At 42.9% G+C, this 20,987-nt stretch overlaps 3 protein-coding genes and 1 long non-coding RNA gene across 9 annotated transcripts in view; 2 read left to right on the forward strand and 2 right to left on the reverse strand.

Moving 5' to 3' along the window:
* The first annotated feature begins 2,283 nt into the window (after nt 1–2,283).
* On the forward strand, nt 2,284–6,381 carry LOC131880429 (phosphoacetylglucosamine mutase-like). 2 transcript variants are annotated; one of them, XM_059227072.1, is made up of 11 exons: nt 2,284–2,449; nt 2,515–2,613; nt 2,676–2,746; nt 2,847–2,976; nt 3,065–3,160; nt 3,296–3,497; nt 3,566–3,896; nt 3,966–4,078; nt 4,953–5,159; nt 5,244–5,488; nt 6,109–6,381. In XM_059227072.1, the coding sequence occupies exons 2-11, from the start codon at nt 2,522–2,524 to the stop codon at nt 6,248–6,250; spliced, it is 1,629 nt and encodes a 542-aa protein (XP_059083055.1). In that variant the 5' UTR covers nt 2,284–2,449; nt 2,515–2,521; the 3' UTR covers nt 6,251–6,381. The 2 variants fall into 2 exon arrangements, with proteins under 2 accessions (XP_059083055.1, XP_059083054.1); XM_059227071.1 differs by having other exon boundaries at nt 2,285–2,613.
* LOC131880434 (uncharacterized) lies at nt 3,339–5,351 on the reverse strand. Its single transcript, XR_009373258.1, has 2 exons — nt 5,214–5,351; nt 3,339–4,124 (listed from the first exon to the last, which is right to left on the reverse strand). It is a non-coding gene; the product is annotated as an uncharacterized LOC131880434 (long non-coding RNA).
* The window catches only part of LOC131880421 (serine/arginine repetitive matrix protein 2-like), a 41,845-nt gene continuing 27,166 nt past the window's right edge, over nt 6,309–20,987 (reverse strand). For all 3 annotated transcript variants that reach the window (XM_059227057.1, XM_059227058.1, XM_059227059.1), the window contains exons 6-8: nt 9,271–9,810; nt 8,276–9,199; nt 6,309–7,813 (exon numbers count right to left, since the gene is read on the reverse strand). In XM_059227057.1, the coding sequence (XP_059083040.1) occupies nt 6,429–7,813; nt 8,276–9,199; nt 9,271–9,810 (2,849 nt within the window). In that variant the 3' untranslated portion in view covers nt 6,309–6,428. The remainder of the gene's footprint in view (nt 7,814–8,275; nt 9,200–9,270; nt 9,811–20,987) is intronic.
* Nucleotides 14,450–20,986, forward strand: LOC131880426 (uncharacterized). 3 transcript variants are annotated; one of them, XM_059227067.1, is made up of 3 exons: nt 14,482–14,608; nt 15,209–15,343; nt 18,835–20,986. In XM_059227067.1, exon 3 carries the CDS (start codon nt 19,049–19,051, stop codon nt 20,849–20,851), a length of 1,803 nt encoding a protein of 600 aa, XP_059083050.1. In that variant the 5' UTR covers nt 14,482–14,608; nt 15,209–15,343; nt 18,835–19,048; the 3' UTR covers nt 20,852–20,986. The 3 variants fall into 3 exon arrangements, with proteins under 3 accessions (XP_059083051.1, XP_059083050.1, XP_059083052.1); XM_059227068.1 differs by lacking the exon at nt 15,209–15,343 and having other exon boundaries at nt 14,450–14,608; XM_059227069.1 differs by lacking the exons at nt 14,482–14,608; nt 15,209–15,343 and adding an exon at nt 17,503–17,640.

Below are 20,987 nucleotides of genomic sequence, written 5' to 3' on the forward strand. Positions count from 1 at the left end.
GCATATCCATATGTATTCCGGTAAAATGATTGAGAAGAAATTATACAGGGTTTCCGATCTAGATTCATAGTGTCTGAAATGAGCTTCCACTCGCCATATGTTTAAGAATGGTTAGGAAAGCAGTAAAACGTTTTGAGTTTATTTTTACCCATCACTGCCAATATGGTCACCTTTAACCAAAGGTTTCGAGGATACAATCGATAACACCTCGGGATTTAACCACACCAAGAACAAGGATGCCCCTAACGGAGATCGGGTGCATAAAGAGTAGTTTTTAGAGCCTGGTTTCAAGGGAGGTGTGTCTATCTTTTCCCTTCAATGTGATTGATATGAGACCTCCCGTTCTAAAATCAAAGGAACAACTATGCTTTAACTGATATTATCAATAGCTTTTTCTTTTTGAAGCATGCATGAATGTGTTGTTCTTTGAAAACATGATCATATCTATTTTTCTGAATGCTCACGCCAACCAGAATATTGGGAGCAAGAATTGACTATTTTGATTTATAATTCATTGTTCGACAAAAAATAAAGAAAAAAGCAAGATTTGCCATCAGCAGTTTATATTCTTGTTGCTTTTAAGGAGCTAATTTGGTTGATTTGGTAACTGTGGACCCAAGGCAGGTCCACCAGTTGTGATATGGTTTTACTTCAAAAGCTTTTAGTAACAAACTTGAAAATTGCAAGATGGAAAATGTTTAAAAAAAAAAAAACTAAATAAACACAATAAAGAATGACCAGAAATTTGATCAGGGCTTTAATGGGTCACTTGCCTGCAATAAGTGCCATTCCATCATTTTAGCATCAATGTTTGCAGAGAATATAACGTAACCCTTCAACTCCTCTGTAGTGAACTGGAAAGGCAGCTTTTTGGCTTAAAGGACCTGAGCTAGGGCTCCCATCTTTAGGAAAAGAGGGTACATAAGTAAAATAAAAAATGTTTAATCAAGTGTCAATACCTGACTATGCCTTTCTAGGACTCGAATACAGGGTTGTTTCAAGACTCATTCTTGATCTTGATTGCTTGGCAGTACCTTGTTTTGCTCAAGCTGAGAACCCTAACTCAGGTCCTTCAAGCTAAATAGCTGAGTTACATGAGAAGCATTTAGGACGAAAATGCTGACCCAGGAGCTCCCGGGGTAAAGTAATCCAAATCTTACACCATGAGACTACAAAATTGATGCATTGATCAACAAAACGCATCAAATAGAGGAGCAAATCAAAATGAAGAAGTTGCCAAGATTAAATTGCATATTATTGAGCCAAATTAATGCCAAGTATGCAATATCCCCTATTATTAACAAGTGATATCCTTTTAGGCAAAGTTGTGGAGTCTTTTCATTCTTGCCCATCCACCAGTTTTCTTTCTTGATTAGAGCTATAAAATTGTTTACTTGTTTGGGTCATGTTTGGCCTGGTTTTAAAAGGTCATCTTTTGTGAAAAACATATTTTGCAGTAGTTTACTCACTATTTGCTCAAAATAATCCTTTAAAGGTAACTACAAATATGATTAGCATTTTTTATCTTGAATTAGATGTGATGCAAACTAATATTGATGACCAAAATATTCTTAGGTAATAGTTGAAGTGTATATTTTGCTTTTTGGTTGATTTGTTCAACCTCATTTCCCACGTGAACACATGATGCACCGCATTTTTTTGTGACGTGCAGTTAGTGTCCACCCGTGGTTTAAGGTGACCAAACCTTGCTCCTAAATTCTATAACTGGCTCTTTTTTTCTCGATTCTTGGAGTTTCAACTCTTGGGTAATCATTTCGATCTCGTTCAATTCGTGTTTGTATTTTGTATTACTCGTTAGATTCTTGTTTTGTTTATCTTTGTTGTTAGGACTATTTGGCTCTTTTTTGATTGATTTCCTCCTTTGTAAAATTTTCTCTATCAATGCTGCCCATTTCCACCCAAAAATCCTGAACATGTCTAATTCTCCCGACAATTTCTTCTCATCCTCCATCTAGGCAACAAATTGGCAGCCCTACCAATAAACCTCGTGCTTTCAGAAAGCTCACCTTCACAGCGCGCCTTCTTTGGCCTATAAAACATCAAACAAAGAGGGGTATCTTTAAGGTTTAAACATCTAGCTCTTTTTAAGATCTCATTTTGGGTTTCGATCCTAGCTCCATCCAAGATGGACACTCTCTGTCGTGCTTCTGGCTCTTTTTGGCCCAAACCAATCGGTCACCATGCTCTTGCTGGCCATGTGTATCTATCAACAGAAAAGCTGCATTCCAGTCTCGTTCCCTGACAGTCGACCTACACGTATTAGCAGAAATCGTCGAACACGGCCACGTTCGCGCCAGGGTTGGGCTCTTATCTCACAGTATCACCCAGTTTGAGAGCGCCCTTGAGTAGCTAGACGGTAGTTGGTGGAGGGACTCAGGTGAAAACGCCGGGAGCGTCAGACGAAATTCTCTCAGTTTTACTGTGGAAGGTCAACGAAGAGTGAGTGGGTCCTCTGACAAAAGCATTTGTTTGATATTGAAATCGTGTTTCTAGTGGCAATATGTGGGCTGAAGCTGTCAAGGTGGGCCTGGAACAACACGCCAAGGGAGACCTCAAGGCCATTCAATATGGAACAGCCGGATTTCGGACTGAGTAAGGGGCTAAACATCGCTTTTAATGACACGATTTTGAATAATTACTGGGGCCAATTTCAGCGCCAAACTTCTCGACCATGTCATGTATCGGATGGGTATCTTGGCAGTTCTCCGATCCAAATTGAAGCAAGGTACAACTGAAACAACTCTAGAATACTTTGTCAAATCATGGCCTTATCGCTTTCAACTTTATGGACATTGATGCATGCCAAACTTTATGATACTCTTCAGCTGCCATTGGTGTGATGATCACTGCATCCCACAATCAAGAAAAAGACAATGGTGTCAAGCTAGTGGATCCCAAGGGCGAAATGCTCGAGCAAAGTTGGGAGGCATTGGCCACCAAACTAGCCAACGCCAAGTAAGACTGACCAAATATGAAATACGCATAAGATTTGCCAATGCATCCAAAGTTAAACCTGGATCTCTGATCGATTGGAACCTTTCAGAGACGATGAGTTGGACATTGTTTTGGACGAGATCGCCCAATCCCAAGGGATTGACCACGCATTGCCTTCATCCGTGTTCGTCGGAAGAGACACCAGGTATGCCATAATCTAATCATGTGTCCTCATAATTCAATCCTTATCGGGCATGGATTAGCAGCAGTATTCACACCCCTAATGAGCCTGTTCAATGTTCATCCTTCCAAATTCACGCTCACGTGCTTGACATTGCAGAGAGAGTAGTCCAAGGTTGGCCCAAGCCATTTTGGATGGCATCAAGGCCGTGGAGGGGGCCGTAATTGATGCCGGGATTGTGTCCACTCCTCAATTGCACTATTTGGTGGTGTGTCAAAACACCCATGGCCAGTATGGAGAAGCCTCAGCCAAGGGCTACTATTCTAAGATTAGCCAAGCCTTCAAGGCTTTCCGAGGCAGTGTAAGACACTGACCTAAATGTAAGGTTTCAAGTTTACCCGAAACATGCCAAAGTACGATTGATTTTAGAACCCGGTGAACGGAAGGTATTCACCAAAACTGATGTTTGATGGCGCCAATGGAGTGGGAGCCCAAAAGATGAAGGAGTTTCTTACCTTCTTGGGAGATTCGATCCAAATGGAGATTGTCAATGACGGCACTCAACCCGGAGATGTGCTCAATGGGGATTGTGGCGCGGATTTCGTCAAGGTTCAACAGACATCGCCCAAAGGTCTGGAGAAGACCCGGGGGGAGCGATGTGTGTCGGTGGATGGTGATGCGGATCGAGTCATGTATTTTTACAATGATAAGGAATCCGGACAATTCGCCATGTTGGATGGAGATCGGATCGCCACTTTAGGTGTGTATGCGAGGAGATGAAACCTGGACAATGGTCCTAATCCTGAGTTGTGACTTGGAATCTTTTCAGTGGCCGAGTTCCTCAAGGAGTTGTTGGACCAAGCAAAAGTGTCCCTGAATATGGGTATTGTTCAGACAGCTTATGCCAATGGAAGTTCTACCAATTATATCACCCAGAAATTGGTAAGGCATTTTTGGCTCGTCGTATGGTTATTAGGGTTGCAGAAATCTAGCAAATGATATTTTAGGTCAGATTTTCTAGTTTCATTTTCAATTTATTCCTCACTTTTTGAAAAAAAACCAGTAAATTTGTCATAGATTATGTTCCATAAAAAAATCCATGAGTTATAGATCAACACAGATCTAGTTTTGGGTCTGGTTTTGCTTAAGAACATGAAGAGAAATGCTCAAAAACTGAAATTCTCATGCCCTCCCACAAAATGGTTAACATTGTGACCGACAGAATGGTAATTTACTTGTGATGCCCCCCCATCTCTTAAATTTGTTTGGATGGTGAGAAGTTTGATAAGGCTAAGCTTGGAAACTCTGGCATTTTACCATAACGTTGCACTTTCCCCACGTTTTGCGTCATGACCTACCGATGATAAATGTCTTATTCTAGCATTAAAATTGTTTTCACCATTGTGGTTTTTTTTCTTGCTCGGATGTTAAAGGCAAAGAGCGTTCAAGTGAAATATTTTTGGTGTAACCATTCAAGTCCATGTAGAATTATGATGATATGAGTCAAGTCTTAAGTTTTGACTCTAATAGTTAACTCTGTGTTCTAAATTTAAAAGAAAAATGGTGATTACTCTAATGACGATTTTTTTTTATAGTTTTTCCATTAGCTTCTTTTGAGTTGTCTTGCCAATCTTTTGGCCTCTTTTCAACTTATTCGGCTATTGTGTTTTTTCTCCCAATTCTTTTTTCCTATTTTGGCTGTTTAAAATTGCCATTCTTGGCATTGGAAGGGCCGTTTTCATTTGCCAGTGTCGAATCCTTCTGCACTCCTAACCATTATCAGAGAAGGATTAATGTCATATTCATGTATATCTAGAACGTGCCTGTGGCTTGCGTTCCCACTGGTGTTAAACACTTGCATCATAAAGCCCAAGATTTCGATATCGGCGTCTACTTCGAGGCCAATGGTCACGGCACCATCGTGTTCTCGGATGCAGCTCAAGCCAAAATCCGAGACACTGCTGCCTCTTCGAACAGTATTCAAGCTCAGAAATTGGCACATTTAGTGGATGTGATTAATCAGGTAATTATAGAACTTGGAATGACCCTTGGCCATGGGACCTTGCATACTGATTACCAGATTTAAAAGGTTTGATTGGCGTTTCAGACTGTGGGTGATGCCATTTCCGACATGTTATTGGTTGAGAGCATCCTTCATGCCAAGGGATGGTCGATCGAGGATTGGCGGAAAGCCTATCAAGACTTGCCCAATCGCCAAATGAAAGTGCGAGTGGCGGATCGAAACGTGATTTCCACGACCGACGCTGAGAGACAAGTGGTCACGCCCAAAGGCTTGCAAGACGAAATCGATGCCTTGGTCAAGAAATTCCCTCAAGGCCGATCTTTCGTTAGGTAAGTACAAAGGACGAACAATTGGGGTTGAACAATTGAGCATCACGTTAAGTTGTTAGAGCCTCGAATCTATGACACGAGTCCCCAAAGTCGTTATGGCATCACCAGAAATAAAGCCTCTAACAGGATATTGAATACATGTTTCAAAAAGATTTCCAAAAGATATATTTTGTTGAGATTAATATTTGGAAATCTCTCGTGGGCCATTTGATTTTTTACTGCAACCTCTGCTAAAGGTCTAGTAACTAGTCTTCGAATAATTGATATTGTTAAACGATCACGGTGAAGTCGAGTACTTTTATAATGTCGCGTCGCTACGAGGACCAGATATACTGCATATTATTAGACTCCCACAAAAATGTTATTCGTATGTCATGTGTGCTAACCCTTTTTCATCCCAATGCATCGGTTTAGCTCCTTCGTACATTAAAACCGTCAAACTTCTGAAATATCTACTCGACGTGAAAACAACAAATTTTGTCGCAGTCTACAAGTAATTATTTTTTATCAATTCACTTCCGATCTTTAGTCGTGGAACGTTACATCAATAAAAAGTCTAATAAGGCCCCATGAAAACAAGTTCATATAACTGATTAGCTTTTATTTTTACACTTTTGCAGACCTTCGGGCACCGAGGACGTGGTTCGAGTGTATTCCGAGTCCGATACCCAAGACAACGCCGACCAATTGGCTTATGAAGTGGGCTTGAAGGTCCACGCCCTAGCTGGAGGCGTGGGAGAGCCCACCCCCAAACCCAAGTGATCCTTCCCAAAACCTCACCCTTGTTATCAAACTTCAACCAAAATGCATTTTCCACACCTCGATTGTGTTAAGAGAGAATGTTGACGGGCATTTATTGTCTCGGAAAATAAACTAAGCATTGTGTACGAGAAGCTGTATTTTGTATTTGGCTAGTGTTCCTCTGCTGCATTTGGCTCATCTACTTCTGGCTTTGACCACTTTTGGCTTTGACCATCTTGGGCGAGTTGTTCTCCTCCAGCGAGTCCGTTTCAACCATGCTTGAATGCGACATCTCGTAGTGAGTGGGCGTGGGCGGTGATTTCGTGTCATCCTCGTCATGGGCCCAGGAGCTCGAGATGTCCGTCCCATCATCTTGAAATTGCAACGAGTCGGAAATGGCTTTGGAGATGGTCTCACTCAAGGCCTCATCCACGAGATTCTTGGCGAACACCTTCACTTGGGGTGGGGCCTTGGGCGAGGCCAGAACCACTTGACCGGCCAAAGTTTTCAGGCCCGGGATTTTGGATCTTTTCTGCGATTTCACCTTCGGATCGTTCAATCCCGGCAAAGAGGAAGGTCGATTGGATTTGGCCTCTTCGACCACACCCAATTGGAACCGGAGGCCTTTCTGGCCTTTATGTTCTTCCACAAGCGGCGTCACGATACCCGAGAGTTCGGTTTGGACTAGGCTGTCGCAAGATCGAGACATGTTATTGACCGCACTCGAGGTGGGCGTGTTTTGATTGGCCTCCAAGTCGTCATTAGGCATATGATGCGGGTCCCAACTGGTGTACATCCCCGGATGATGAGGCTCCACCATGGACGAGAACAAACTGGGCGGAAGTGAAGTGGGTGCGGCGGTGGCCGAAGGGGTGTGGTAGAACTGAAAAGAGGCCGTATCTTGGGTGGTGGACGTGGAACTAGAGTGTCGCGTCCGTTCGATGTTGGACGAGAAGGCCGACATGAACTTCAGGACCCCGTTCAAGCTGGACTGGAGCTGTTCCACTTGGGTTTGAAGACCATTGCAGGTGAGATTCAACTTGTGAATGGTTTCCATATTCGGAGTCTTGGGCGATTTGAGACCTTCGCTTGACGGCGTGGATTTGGCGGGCGTCAGCAGATTGGACGAGTTGGACCCGTTGTTGCCAGCGGTGGCTTCCAGAGTCTCCATGAGTTTGGCAATGGAGTGCTCGGAGGATCTGGAGCTGATCTTGCTCCCAAAACTGCCGCTAGGGCGTGAGCGGTCTTTCTCGTTGTTTTTCGTGGCATCCATCATTTGTACCTCCTTCCATAGGACCTTGATGGCGTCCATTTGCAAGGATCGGAGTTTGCGCTCTTGCTCCAACGCCGATTTGGCTTGATTGAGCTCTTTGGTGAGATATTTGACGTGCTCTTCGGTCCTCATGGAGCGCACCTCGTGCTTGAGCTCTTGGACTTTTTCGTCCTTGTGTCGGGTGTGGTGACCTTTCCAAGTCTTTTGAATCACGGTGGAGGCCGTCGAGGTCGACATTGTCATGGGATCAGGATTGGAGGTGACACTCGTGCTCCGGTCGTAATATTGAGATTTCGACATGACATCCGAACCTGGAAGAAGAGGAATCAATATGTTAGTTCCAGTATATATTATAAGCTAATCGACGAGTTTGATAGTATTTTTAAAATGTCTTCAATAGATGACGTTGTAACAAGAGCAAACATTTGAGCATAAATAACTTCCTCTGACTACCGTATATTTGTGAATAAATACATTAAGCCCTTATTCATCATTGGATTTCAGGTCGCCTGGACCCTGGCTATGATTAAATAGAGTTTTAGAGTCTCTTGTTAATCACAATCTGAGGTAAAAATTACAATTATTAAAAAAATTATAAATTATATAAAAAACAATCTGCTTGACTATTGGTAATTTCAATACGCATGAGTATCTTGGACAAGCAATATGGTCACTTAAAATGGACACAGGTGCTGCGTTAATTGCCTGCAGCGCCATCTAACTGGACAAGTGTCTACTCTTTTTTCTCAATCCCGATACATGGTCAAAGTTACCTGTAGAATTCGTTTGTTTCCGGTTGGACATGTTCAAGGTATTTGACCTTTGACGATTGACGGAATGGTTTGACTTAGCTGCGCTTTTGATAGGGGCACTGCCCGGTCGATTCGACGGTCTGGATCGTGTTGGTGGACCCTCTGGTCGCGTCTCCGACGAATATTTATCCGCCACATACCTCGGGGTCTTTTTCTCCACATCAGAGCCTGATCCAGTGGCGCCCTTGCCCGTTCTCAATCCATTCGTCTTCTTCCCATTTCGAGCACTTGAGGGTCTTGAACCTTTGGGAGTGGTTTCGCGTCCCATGGACTTTTGGTTCCTCTGCCTGGCTAATTCATTATCCGATTCACTATGGCTCGAATCATCCTCGGCCGTTGAAGTTTGAGCCACTTTTCGATTGCTCGAGGACCGTTGGCTCTTTCGAACATTGTCATCGTTTTTTTTCAAATCATTGACCTGCCGATTCGGAGGATGGGACTTTCGGACCTCCATATTACCCCGAGGACCCATGGAGTTCGATCTTAATTCCGGCCTCGGCGAATTATTTCCACTCATAACCCCGCTCCCCACGGATGAAGAGTTGCGGTTCAGGAGCCGAGTGGGTCGAGCCTTGGGTTTGGACTTGCTAACGGGTTTGGCTGGAGGCACCATGTTATTATCCGGATCACTGGAGCTGCTATCCCCCCGTCCACCATTTCCCTGGACTGAGGCATGGTAGCTGGCACTCAGGGGCAAAGATTGGAATGGGTTTTGGACCTGAGCGGACGGGAACGAGGCGGTGAAATCCCGATTGTACAACATCATGGGATCATCTCGTTGATTCTTGCGTTTCGGGACCGGCACATCGGGACTATTTAATGATTCGGGCACTGGATTCAAGCGGTTCTGAAGGCGGTGATACAGCTTGGCTTGGCCCAACTCGTCTAGATGGGGTAGAGTAATTGGTGGATGGGGTCAAGTGAGAAATGTCCGAAAACAGGGTTTAGTTACTTACTCTCTGAAAGATCCTGGACCTGCATCTCATTGTCACTGTGCTCAAACAATGAGTTGGGTCGAGATGATGTTGACCCTCCAGTGGTTCGGAAGAGACGCTCATCCGTGATACTTTGACTCATGACGGATTCTGCCGTCCTCAAATGTCCACTATCGACCAGGGTGGAGCCCAGTTGACTGGGATCCATACTTTGGGTCATGAGAGTGCCGCCGTTGGATTGGTTTCCGTTAATATCGTCCCCATATAGAGTTCGAGGCAAAGCCACCCGGTACACTTTGGGCGGGTCGTTTTGATTGCGCAGGGGCGTGGCCCTTCTCACCGGGGATGGAGAGGTCCGGGATGTCCGGAAACTGCCCGATCTCGATTGAAAGCTCCGTCGCTGAAGAGTTGGGGTGGCACTCACGGACCTTGAAGGAGTCCTTGGCGAGGCGATGCCGGCTGAAGGCTCAAAGGAAGAAGAGTTTCGTCGAGGCGTGCCTTCATTACCTGATGAGGTTGTGAAAGATCTAGGTAAAGTGCTAGAACCAGGATGAGGCATACCTAGAAACACAACGAACAAGCGTTTGCTCTAACCGGACTTTTTCTGTTTTGAATTATAAGGAGGATGTTGCAACATGAATGGAGTATCGGTTAGTATGTAAAGGGAGGAACCAACCAAAAATATGTAACTATGAACAATAATCTTTAAAAAACTTGAAGCTTATTCATATCATCCATGCACACAATCCACTCAAGTTTAGAGCCTTGAAAGGCTGAATTTCTTTCCAGCCAAATGATCTTTTGTCAAAAGAGTACAAACGGAAGTGACTCTGAACCCTTTATTGGAGGTACACGGTGATACCCACGGCACTTATTTAGAGTTTGCTCGAATGTCAATACTTCTAATTGCGATTTTCTGTCTTAAAGCGGCAAAAAGGGCCAACTATTATAAAAGGAAACACATCTTTAGAAGTAGCTCAGATTAGTATATTAATGCAATAAATTCCTAGAGGAAGATACTATTTTTGAATAGGATTAATCAAAAGTCATTAAGCAGACCATGATATTAAGCTTCAAATGTTGGATTTTCCATCAAATTTGACTACAAAATAAAATAGTTTTATTTCAAAGCAATCGCCCAAAAGATGAAATGCTTTTTCAAAGCCCTCAAAATGAACAAGAATGTTTCACTTTTCAAAAAAATGCAGAAAAAGCTAAAAATAGTTTATAATATCAATTAAACCTTACTTTGCCAGAAACATTTCAGAATGGAGATGTCATAATTGTCCATTGCAGACTTAATCACAACGGTTAATGTTGCAAAAAAAAAATATTTAATACGTAGAATAAAGATATTGCAAAATAGTTAAAAATTTGAAAACCGTCAGATACATTTTTCATTAAAAAAATAAAAACATAAGTGCCCACTGTACTTTCCACATTTAAGGGAAAATCATTTTCAATTTACATTCTGATGCTGTTTTGCAAAACCTTTTCAATTTGCTGTTTTTGTCAAAGAAAAACACAAGATGTCTTGACATTTAAGCACACACTTGATCAGAAATAATAACCACCGTGGGCTGGGAAAATGAACCCGCAAACCTATTTATGGAAGGCTGCCAAAATACTGTGGAGTGGAAAGGAGTAGTCTTGGGGTTTCCAACCTTTTTCTGACCGTGGACCCCTTGGGGACTACAAAAGCCTATGCAGGCTCCGTAACAAAAGACTCAATAAAGTAATACCATTAATACTTCCAGGAGCACTACACCCTCTTTATGGTGCGAGAGAACAAGCAGGTACAAAACTATTCAAATCTTATAAGGGGCTCCGTGGGGCCTCTCTCAAAGCGTCTCAGGTTTAGAACCACTGGGTAAGTCAAAAAAGGGTTCAAAATTCCCTTAACATTTACTCTATTCAGGGAAGGTTCATGTTTACTGCTATCGCCACCGCCCTTTACAACTTACCATCCCTTATGTAAAAAAACCCTCCCAGATCAAAAAATGACCAAGTATTCATGACATCTTCAAGAATAGAATTTGCTACAGCATTAAAAGTTCTCTCACTATCAAAACAATATTCGTTTTTTCCACTAGAGGTAGCAAATGTGGCTTGAGGGAAGAATCGAATTTCGAATTCAAAGAGTTCATGCACTTGCCATGGCTGAAAGCCTTTGAATATTCAAGTCAAGGATGCTTTTAAGGATTGCAATTGCGATTTCAATCTCGGCTCCATGAAGTACATTCAAGGGTTAAGATGTCTCAGGATCGTCGACAAAGATGAGACACTGCGAAAGGAGATGTCTAATGGCATCATTAACATAATGACTATCACATGCACATAGATTGCCCTACAGTTAGGCTGGCTCATTGAGTCCCCATGATATTACATGGCATGCTCTTGATCGTGTAAGACTTCTAGAGCACCAAAAGATGTCTTTATGTAATCTTTTTTAATCTCATGACTTTGAGCAACTTTAAACATGAATTAAATCAGAGCGGAGTCATTAGTCATAAACACGGTCAAACGAGACATTTTGCTCTCTGATTTCTGTTACAGCTTCAATAACTTATCGGTCATCTAATACAAAACAATTATAGACGATACGGCTTTTCAACTCACCACTCAAATCGTACTGCGACAACAAGAAACATAGAAAAACACGTAAACCGAAGTACGTGTTTGATCGCATTTCGATATTGATATCTTTCCCCTGTAACTTAAAAGCAGTCTTCGTACTTTGAATAATTCAATGCTTTCGTCAAAAACTTTTTTTCTTATTTTTCTTTTAATCAAAAACCAATCTTTAACTCATGGACTCATGGATTGAATGTCTAATTTCTAATATTAAGAGCACATGCTCATGTACATAAGCCAAACAATTCTTTACATGTAGGTAACAGCTTATGCATACTTTCGTATGTATGCATAAAATAAAATAGCATATGGATGCCCAAAGATTTGATTTGTAATTCTTCCACTTTATCGGCTAGTCATCATCAAGAATTCAACTAAAGCCAAGACTGTTTGAACATGCTCGGGTGAATATATTTGAATACATACAAAGTGCATTAAGAAGACGGATTCATAGGGTTCCAATCTCTATGATATCGCGCAATCGCACTCTCTTATATTGCCCCGATAACAAAACACAAGTTTCGACTCTAAAGCCGTTGTTGGTCAATCGTACAAATTGCATAAACCACTATGTTAAGACGCATTTTGAGACATGATGGGGGTTTTACGCATATTTCCGTGCGTCCAACCACAAGGTCATCTTTAGATTTGTTTTTCCTTCCATCATGATGGATCTAAATCTAAGGGTATCCTCAAAAATCTTTATTCATCATTTTTCTACGAATCATTCTCACACTGGATCTTTACTTCCCTGGTTTCTCACTACAGAATGGAGGAACGGAATAGATCTCGGCATTCAAAGAAGCTATCCATTGCAAATATGACTTTGGTCAACATGTCATAATGAAATCCATGTCTTCTTTCTATCAGAATACCAAGTCTAAATAATCCAGTAGAAAACCCATCGTACCCTTGCTTGTTGGCACCTTCGCTCAAATTCGAACCTTTTACTGCATGCAACTTTGCAGACCAAAGAAGAATACTCGTGTTCGAAGCTATCTGTCCGGATCTAATGAGGAAACACTTTGGAAACCCCAATTTACCCCTTGACTCACTGGCTTGGCGGCATTCCGAAGGAAAATCGTGATGCTACTGAATAAATGGAACATCAAGCCAGCTAGACCGACGTCGTTCTATCTGAGTTTTCTGTGTTCACATCATCGACTGGAAGTCTTCCAATGTTGTATGGAAATTCCTAGCTCGAGGCTCAAGCCATCCATCACTTTTGAGATTGACCCGGTCACCCGCAATCCCGACCACTTGTCTCCACCTCTCTCGGCTTCTGTTCAAAGAACGATGTTACTGTAGTATGTGCTGTACATGGATAGTTCAAGCATCGTCCCAAGTTCAAAGATCAATTCCTGAAGTCGAGCCTTGAGGCAAGGTCTGAATCGGGGTTTATGAGCACTCTCTTGCCAGTTTCGGGGGGATCCATTCCGAAGCAGACGGGAATTGCCCTTAAGGAGAATGATGAATTTGTGTCGTGCCCTCTTGGGGTAACTTAATTATTTCACGCCAAAACCGACGATGCACACTTTAGTCGATCAGGAGGAACTCATCGAGGCCATTTGTCTGTTGGCATCATTTGGCCAGGATGAAACTTGCCTTGAACTTGAAATCGAATAATCGGGACAAGAGGACACGTCGTTTTACTTCCAATATTGATTGAGTCATGTTCTGGTTGTAAAGCCAGGATGTACTCGCTCAAACGAGATCATCATGTCGGATGCATCGTGTTAAGACAACTAGCGATTGAATCAACTGAAACTCAGGATGGTTTTTTTTCTTCACGCAGACAAGCGAGGCTTATCTTCCTGCATTTACAGTCATCGTTATGTACGTGGGTACGTACGTATGTACGTACTCGTACATGTATGGGGATAGGAATGATGAGAGCGGAAATTCCGAACTTTGTTCAAGAAGCTGCAAAACGAGGAATGTTACCACAAAAAGGGCCCAGAGAGTTTACGATCATCCAAGAATGACCGGCGACCTCGAATAAATATTTATATTGGTCAATTTCTTCCTCCTTCTCCTCCTCTCAGATTGGCGGGATTCAAGTCCAGACAAGTTGAGCAAACAAGATTAAAGGCAGTACGGTCTCACAACTTCGTGTGACTCGTTTGATTTTTTTTAATCAACATCAAAAGCCATGTGGGAATATCGCACAAGCCTATCATTTCACAGACGTCTTCAATGCAGTCTCCCCCATCCCAAGTGAGCAATTCCAAGCCTCTCCGAAGGCCATGAAAGACCGGTCTGTCGCCTGTCGCTCATTGGAATTAGAACCCGATTGACAACACGATGACTAATGCCTAATTCCTTCCTGTCGGACCCTTGAAACCCAATATCCTTATCGCTTCCTCTCATCTGAGAGTGTAAGGTTGGAGGCAAAGGCTGCTGCTATCTACAGTATGTACGAGGAAGGTAGTCCTCGGAAGGCCAAACTCGATGAATGCAGTGCAAAGTGAAGCTAGTCAGTCACCTTTCTTCTTAATATATTTCGTTCACGTTTCCGAGACTTTGGGCGAGTGAACAGACGTACGAGATAACGATTAAGTTCTTTCGAGGCTGGCTCGTTTTCGAGGACATTGTGCTTTGTTGGTGTTGTGAAAGCGGATGTGGACGTGGACGTGGACCGAGGCCTCGTCGGCCATTCCACAACAAATGTGACTTCTCATAAGATCGACATGAAGTGGACAATTGGGATTTCTAATGTATCCAGGTAAGCCCAAGAAGACTGCAAAACTCAAAGGTGACAGACAACAGCTGTTTTGGATCACTGCTCTACGCTCAAAGAAACCTTTTCTTGGAATAATCTGGGGTGGAAAGATCCTATGGCTGAAAATTCGGTTGAAAGTAACATTTAGAGGCAAAAAATTCCCGTTTTCGATTAACCCCTCTTTGGATTTAAATTTAGGGTTTCCGTTAGCGTCTTGTTTCGGTCTATCACTACTAACTTTCAGAATAGCTTTTTACTTTCATGGGGAAACACGAGATTTGTTGTTTAATCAACAAAGACCGAAGCGAATATGATATTCATTTTACGACAAGCATTCTAGAATAGACAATAAGAATTCATTACTTACTTCGAAAAACATTACTGCATTTCCAAATTGTCACTAAAAGACTAGCGGTACCTTTTGGGGGTAAAAGAGCTGGCTTTGTTCCCTTATCTCGCAGTGACGAACATTTTAAACGAAAATAACTCCAATCAAATGTTGTAGTATTAGTGCTCGCCAACTCCCCCAGAAGCCGCTATAATGCGATTCAAAATCTTGAGGCGCGTCTAATTTATACTGACGTATTATTTCTGTTTGTTTAGATAAAGAGAACTCGCCCACAAGATAAGGCTGCCATTTGTGACAGACATAATCTAAAGAATAGGCCCGATGTTTTAGTACTATTTTCAGTGCTGAAAGTGTCCTCATGCATCACGTTTTCTTCAGCTCTCATATCAGTAAGTTTCAAGTCGAATATTCTTCATTATTTCCTCGTCAATCATTCGTGCATTGGAATTCCTGAATTGGAGTGCCTCATTTGAGATTCTCCAAACTGTGGGAATAAGAAAGAGGGAAGAGCTGAAGGAGAAGCAGGAGGAGGAGGAGGAGGAGGGAAAGAATACCTATGAGAACGATCACCAATGCAGTGGATTTCTCATCCATAATCAGTCAATCGAGTGAGATTGATCAGCTCACAGAGGAAGCGAAATCAATAGTTACTGAATTGCTTCAGCCAGGGATTATCTTTCAGCCATTTTCCCTTTGGGTTTGGAATGAAATCGGTACATTTGTATAGACAAGATGCATTCAGGACGCTTTAACCAGAATAAAAAGTCGACTTTGATGTTCAATAGATATGATGATTTTGAATTTGGTTTGCTTAGTATCAAAACAGGCCAGTTGTTTAAATGATGAACAGAAAGGTCTCATCCAGGTCATTGAAGAGGCCTTTCAGATGTGCCAATCATTTTCGCTTTCATGTGTCGAGCTCGTTTCGTTCGAGAAAGTGGGTAAATAAATAACCGGTAATGCCACCACAAGTATTAATATTGATACTTAGGCGAATAGTCATCTCTTCTGGAAAAGGTATATTCATTTTCAACATATTCTCGCGTGCTCTTATGCCATTACTCGATTTTAGAACATCATTTTCAAACAAGACATAACTAATGATAATGAGAGAATGAATTCTTAACCAAAAACGTGAATTAGCCTCTCGTCTATCAATTTCCCGATTTTGCACACCGAAGGCCATAGATTTAGAGTTAATAACTACGGGATAGTGAAAACTTGCTTATCATGACCATTAGGGATTCAACGAAAGCGTGGACGAAGATGACGTTATACCCAAGTGTAAGGCGAGTTCATTAATTTCCCCATTCTGATATCCGGCCTAGAGCTCTAAAAAGAAGAGAAGCGTCACAACCAGGAGGTCAATTTCATTAGTTCTAAGCAAATAACATTTCAGCAACAAAGCCATTCATTTTACATTGATGGGGGTTCAAAAATGTCAATCAAAGAAGTCAATCAAATACACATGTAACTCGATGACGCTATGAACAATAAATTCGTAAGGTTTTTGAATGGAATAATAATGCAGAATGTGTGCATATGCGGATCCCATTTGCGCCTGTAGTGCAAATTCGGTAAAGCTAAAATCAATAATTCTGGAATGTCATGTCTCTTGCTAGAGCTCTAATCCGGCCCACTCGTCGAGCTTGGTGGAACAGACAAAGTGACGTCAAGGATGCAATTTTTCCAAGGCTTAGCTTCAATTGATTGCTCGCATTTGTCATAAGTTATATTTCGTAGTATTTTCTTCTTTTTCAAGTGCCTTACTCAAAGATTGTAATCAGTTGAATAGTATGACCATTTTTTACAATGAGGCCAAGTCATTTGGTTAGTTTCATCAATACCATCGAAACTATTTAATAGCCAAACATGGAGGTGAAAAGGTATCCTAACAAACGTCATATCAAATGAAAAGGACCGAATTCAAAGACCCAAGAGCAGCCATCCATGATTGGACAAAATCAAGGTTAAAGCTAATGCGATTTATCTGTTTTCATTTGAACTCTGCTGCATCGTAAAAATCATCTTCGAAGACTCTTTGGGAATGGATTTTCCCCCCGACGCTTTGAGTTAGAGCCCATTAATGGCCTGCACCACCACCATGCGAGTAGGTGTGTCATTTGCATTCAAATCAGGCGGGGCTCGACTAAAACGGACATCATCATCCATATCCATTTATCCATTCATCCCGACGCAAAACCCATTCTCGACGAGTTCATGCCGAATTGAAGGCCAGACCTCCAATTTTCCGCGCTCTACTGTTCGGCGTTAGTCAGTCACAAAAATGCTTGCAGCTCTTAACTCATCATCTTAATCGAGGCCTGAGGAGGAGGGAAAAGGCTCTCGAGAGAAAATTGGAAACCCATCACGGACTCTAGTAAGTGGAAAGTTAAAATGGGTGGTGGCCTCCTCCGTTATCATCTCAGGCCATCAGATGGCATCAAAGCACAAAACATCCTGAAAAACGTGGGAGGAGGACAAAGACACAGAGATGGCAGGAATGAGTGAGAATTTCTCTTCTCTGCTGATTTTGGCGACACTGACGTCTTTGGCGAACACCATAAATTGAATCTCGTGTGAGAAGCTTGAGCCTCTAAGGCTCTGTTCTGCTAACCAAGATTGGGCAATTCTTCTGGGTAAACAAAACTCCACATCTCATCTCACCTCATCCTCGTGGAGCTTGGTGAGAGTTTTATCACCTTTGAAAATCTCGTGATCCTCCACGAGATAGTATGTCCCTCATTCTTTCCCCACAAGTGTGTGGGTACAAACACAGCGAGTATCATCGTATTGGTGATTACATGCACCAACATGAATGAAAAGTGCTCTGCATGATGCATTCACTATCAATAGCATTATCTTCCAAGCCACGAAACCCAACAATCGGAGGGAGCTGAGAAAAGGTAGATAGAGCTGCTAGTGAAATTATTTTATGCATACATCGAGTGATTTCACAGGAATGGGTCTATTCAAAGTACGACGAAGAGACCGAATTTTTTCCAACGCATATCTTAGAGCCTTCAACTTTGAAGAGCAAATAAGCCAGTCGGCGAGGACCTTTTCACCCTTGGATTTCCCCGACCACATTCATCTGCATTACTGACATCAGCTGATTTCGGAAAATGAATAGTTAGTTGCCGATTGCAAAAGTGTAGCGGTGTTTGATGGGGAAAGGCAATAAGAGCCCATTAAACAAGACGAATCGGTTACTAATCTCCAATGTGGATGTACAGTAAGTGAATCGTCAAGAGAACGCATAAGGCGATGTTGAATCGTTTTCACTTTCCATTATTGTACTTCACCACCTCTTCAGACTGTGATGAAAGGGAAGATTATGGTTGTCTTGCATGGTCCATATTAGACCAGAATTCCATATCTTTTTTTTTTGGCCAGTCCACGTGGGAAGAGAGCCAAGATGAATGTACTGAATACTCTGGAAGGCATTCATAGGGATGATTATCTCCTCGGCCCTCTGGACATCATTTCTTGGGCTTCCTGATCATGATTTCAAAACGAAGCTGGAAGCACACCCAAAAAATCCAGAGTCATCCTCGCCAACACTCAATTTCCTATTTTTCTAATCATGAAATATTAACGCCTGAACTTGTTCATCCGCCGACGGGGCCTCAAAAAACCATCAGTCTTCCTTCTTCTTGATATAATGACTATGATCAAAAATTGGCCGTCGTAACATGAGAGCGAAACACGATTTGACCAGCTGAAATCATCAATGGAGGGCTAGACTTTTGATGGGCCTTTTTTAAGTTGATACTAACACGAATAGGTGGCTCGTAAAGATAGGGAATCTTTGTGAGCAAGCTACAATTTCAGTCGTCCCTCAGAAGCACTTTGTTTGAATTTCATTCTCTTCTTTCAGAGATCAAAGACCGAGGGACGCAAGTTGTATTGCCAGAGGTGCCAGTCCTCCGCTAAATCCATTCCCTAAAACCACTCAAGCTGGAGAAATTGTTGGCGCTCAAATCCTGGAGGTACCACAAGCCACCGTAGCCTGAGCTGGCCACGCGGAGAAAGAGATCAGCTCAACAAGAGACGACATTACAGGTTGAAGCGAGATTCACCTGCTTCAAAATATGTCTTCAAGGGACGCTTCAACAACACCAACTCAACAGAGATTCATGAAGAGATCCAATTCCAGTACCTCCATCTCTTCTACACTTAGTGGTTACGGGTCATCTGAGCTGAGCAAGTGGAAGAATCTCGGATTCACCCTCAAGAACTTCACCAAGAGTACTCTCCCTCGGATGCACTCCATGGAGGAGCGCTCGCTCTCCGCCAACTCCAGTTTATCCAGCAGCGGGGCTCGATCCGTGGCGAGAGCGCTTCACATTGCCAATGCTCAATCCCGACAACTCCTGCAGAAGGGTAAACCCGCGACGAAACTTCAAGCCAAGACCACAGGTGGATTGATCTCCTCAGTTGAGACCGAGATCGAGTACTGGCATGAAGCTACCGCATCTTGGACCAAGGAAGCCTTTCTCAAGATTAACAAGTACCAAGGAAAAGTGACTATCAACAGCGAGTTCGAAAAGGTGCGTCTGGAGGTGGGTTCTACTTTGCGGATTGAATACATCAATCCAATCACCCGGGATTTCAACATCATCTTGGGGTGCAATGGTGACAAATATCGGATTGCAGTGTACAATGAATATGAGGGGGACAATCTGATCTCGTCTTTGTCTAAACTTGGTGCTACAGTGATCCAACGCCGAAAGTTGCCTCCTTGTGGAGCAAAACTCGGCCTCAGGCCGATCAGTGAAGGACAAGCCTTGAGCTCACCTGACCCTCCATATTCCCCGGGATCCCCGAACATGCATTTAGAAAACGGGCGAAATCCGATCCTGCGCAGGAAGAGCACCGGAAGCACGTCAGAACGTAGAAGCTACAACCGATTGAATAGCCCAAGCACGGCAGCGATGACATCTGTGGAGCATTCATCTCTGGAGGACGAGGTCTTGTTACCCCGTAGCCATTCAATGTGTGTGAAAGACCCTGAAGCACCGGTGATCTTCCCTTCAATGGGTGACAGTCAAACGAAAAATCCTGAGAAACTGGAGACATTCTCACGGCGACTGAATCATCGTCTTGAGGATCGGAAGAATGTCCAATCGAGAAGTGACCAATCGCTGAATTCGGACGAGATCAGTCACGAGAATAGTAGTTGCACAAGCAGAAGTAGCTGCAACTACAGCGTGAGCTCCTCGGGAACGGGTAGCGAAACCGAGGAAGGCTTTGACGACTTTCAACCCGCGGAAGAAATAGGTCATTGTGTTTCGGATGGTTTGAAATCGAATCCAGAGTACATCTCCGGATCACTCCCGAGAAAAGTCAGCTTCCCTGGAGACAAGGGTAAGATGGAAAAATACGAGTTTCTTTTGGTCAACATTGAGGATGATCCCAATATCTTGGACCCGGGTCAGTTTGGTGTGTCTGGCGAGATGCAGTCCTGTCATTTCGACGACTACCCAGAAGATACATTTTCACTTGTCGATGAAGTCGATTTTGTATCGGACTTGTCATCCTCTCGATGGATCCGCCGGTCTATTGAAGACTTGGACCTCGAGTTTGCGAGTACCCCTCACGAGCGGAAAAACTCTCACAAACGTGGGGTTCAAAAGAGTCAATCTCCGACTTACTTCCACATGCCGTCCTCTGTCGATGAACAGAGTACGCTATCTTTGTCCATGGGAAACTTGACGACTGTGATTGAGGACAACCTCTGTGAGAGCCATAGCGGTATTGAAACACCAGCCACCACCAAATCAACAACCAAGAATCACGAAAGCCATTATTACGGTGCCAAAGGGGCTCACCAGTCCGCCGTACGCCATGAAGTGATCAATTTCCTCAACGACCGACCAGGAATTGAGGTGTGATGAATAAGACTGTTCTGCGTGCAGAACGCTGCCTAAATCATCGATATGCTCATAAATGTGATATAAAAGCCATGGATATTGTGGTAACCGCGAGTCCGGCTCTTCCAATAAAAAAAAATATTTTGCTCCAAATAAC

The sequence above is a fragment of the Tigriopus californicus genome, chromosome 5 (genome assembly GCF_007210705.1).
Source record: "Tigriopus californicus strain San Diego chromosome 5, Tcal_SD_v2.1, whole genome shotgun sequence".
Taxonomy (NCBI): domain Eukaryota; kingdom Metazoa; phylum Arthropoda; class Copepoda; order Harpacticoida; family Harpacticidae; genus Tigriopus; species Tigriopus californicus.

What these genes read in the sequence shown, in the direction of transcription:
- LOC131880429 (XM_059227072.1), top strand. Translation starts at nt 2,522, where the DNA reads ATGTGGGCTGAAGCTGTCAAGGTGGGCCTGGAACAACACGCCAAGGGA. An exon ending in TTCGTCGGAAGAGACACCAG is followed by an intron (nt 3,161 to 3,295) that starts GTATGCCATAAT and finishes TTGACATTGCAG; the next exon opens with AGAGAGTAGTCCAAGGTTGG. An exon ending in TCAAGGCTTTCCGAGGCAGT is followed by an intron (nt 3,498 to 3,565) that starts GTAAGACACTGA and finishes GATTGATTTTAG; the next exon opens with AACCCGGTGAACGGAAGGTA.
- LOC131880426 (XM_059227068.1), top strand. Translation starts at nt 19,049, where the DNA reads ATGTCTTCAAGGGACGCTTCAACAACACCAACTCAACAGAGATTCATG.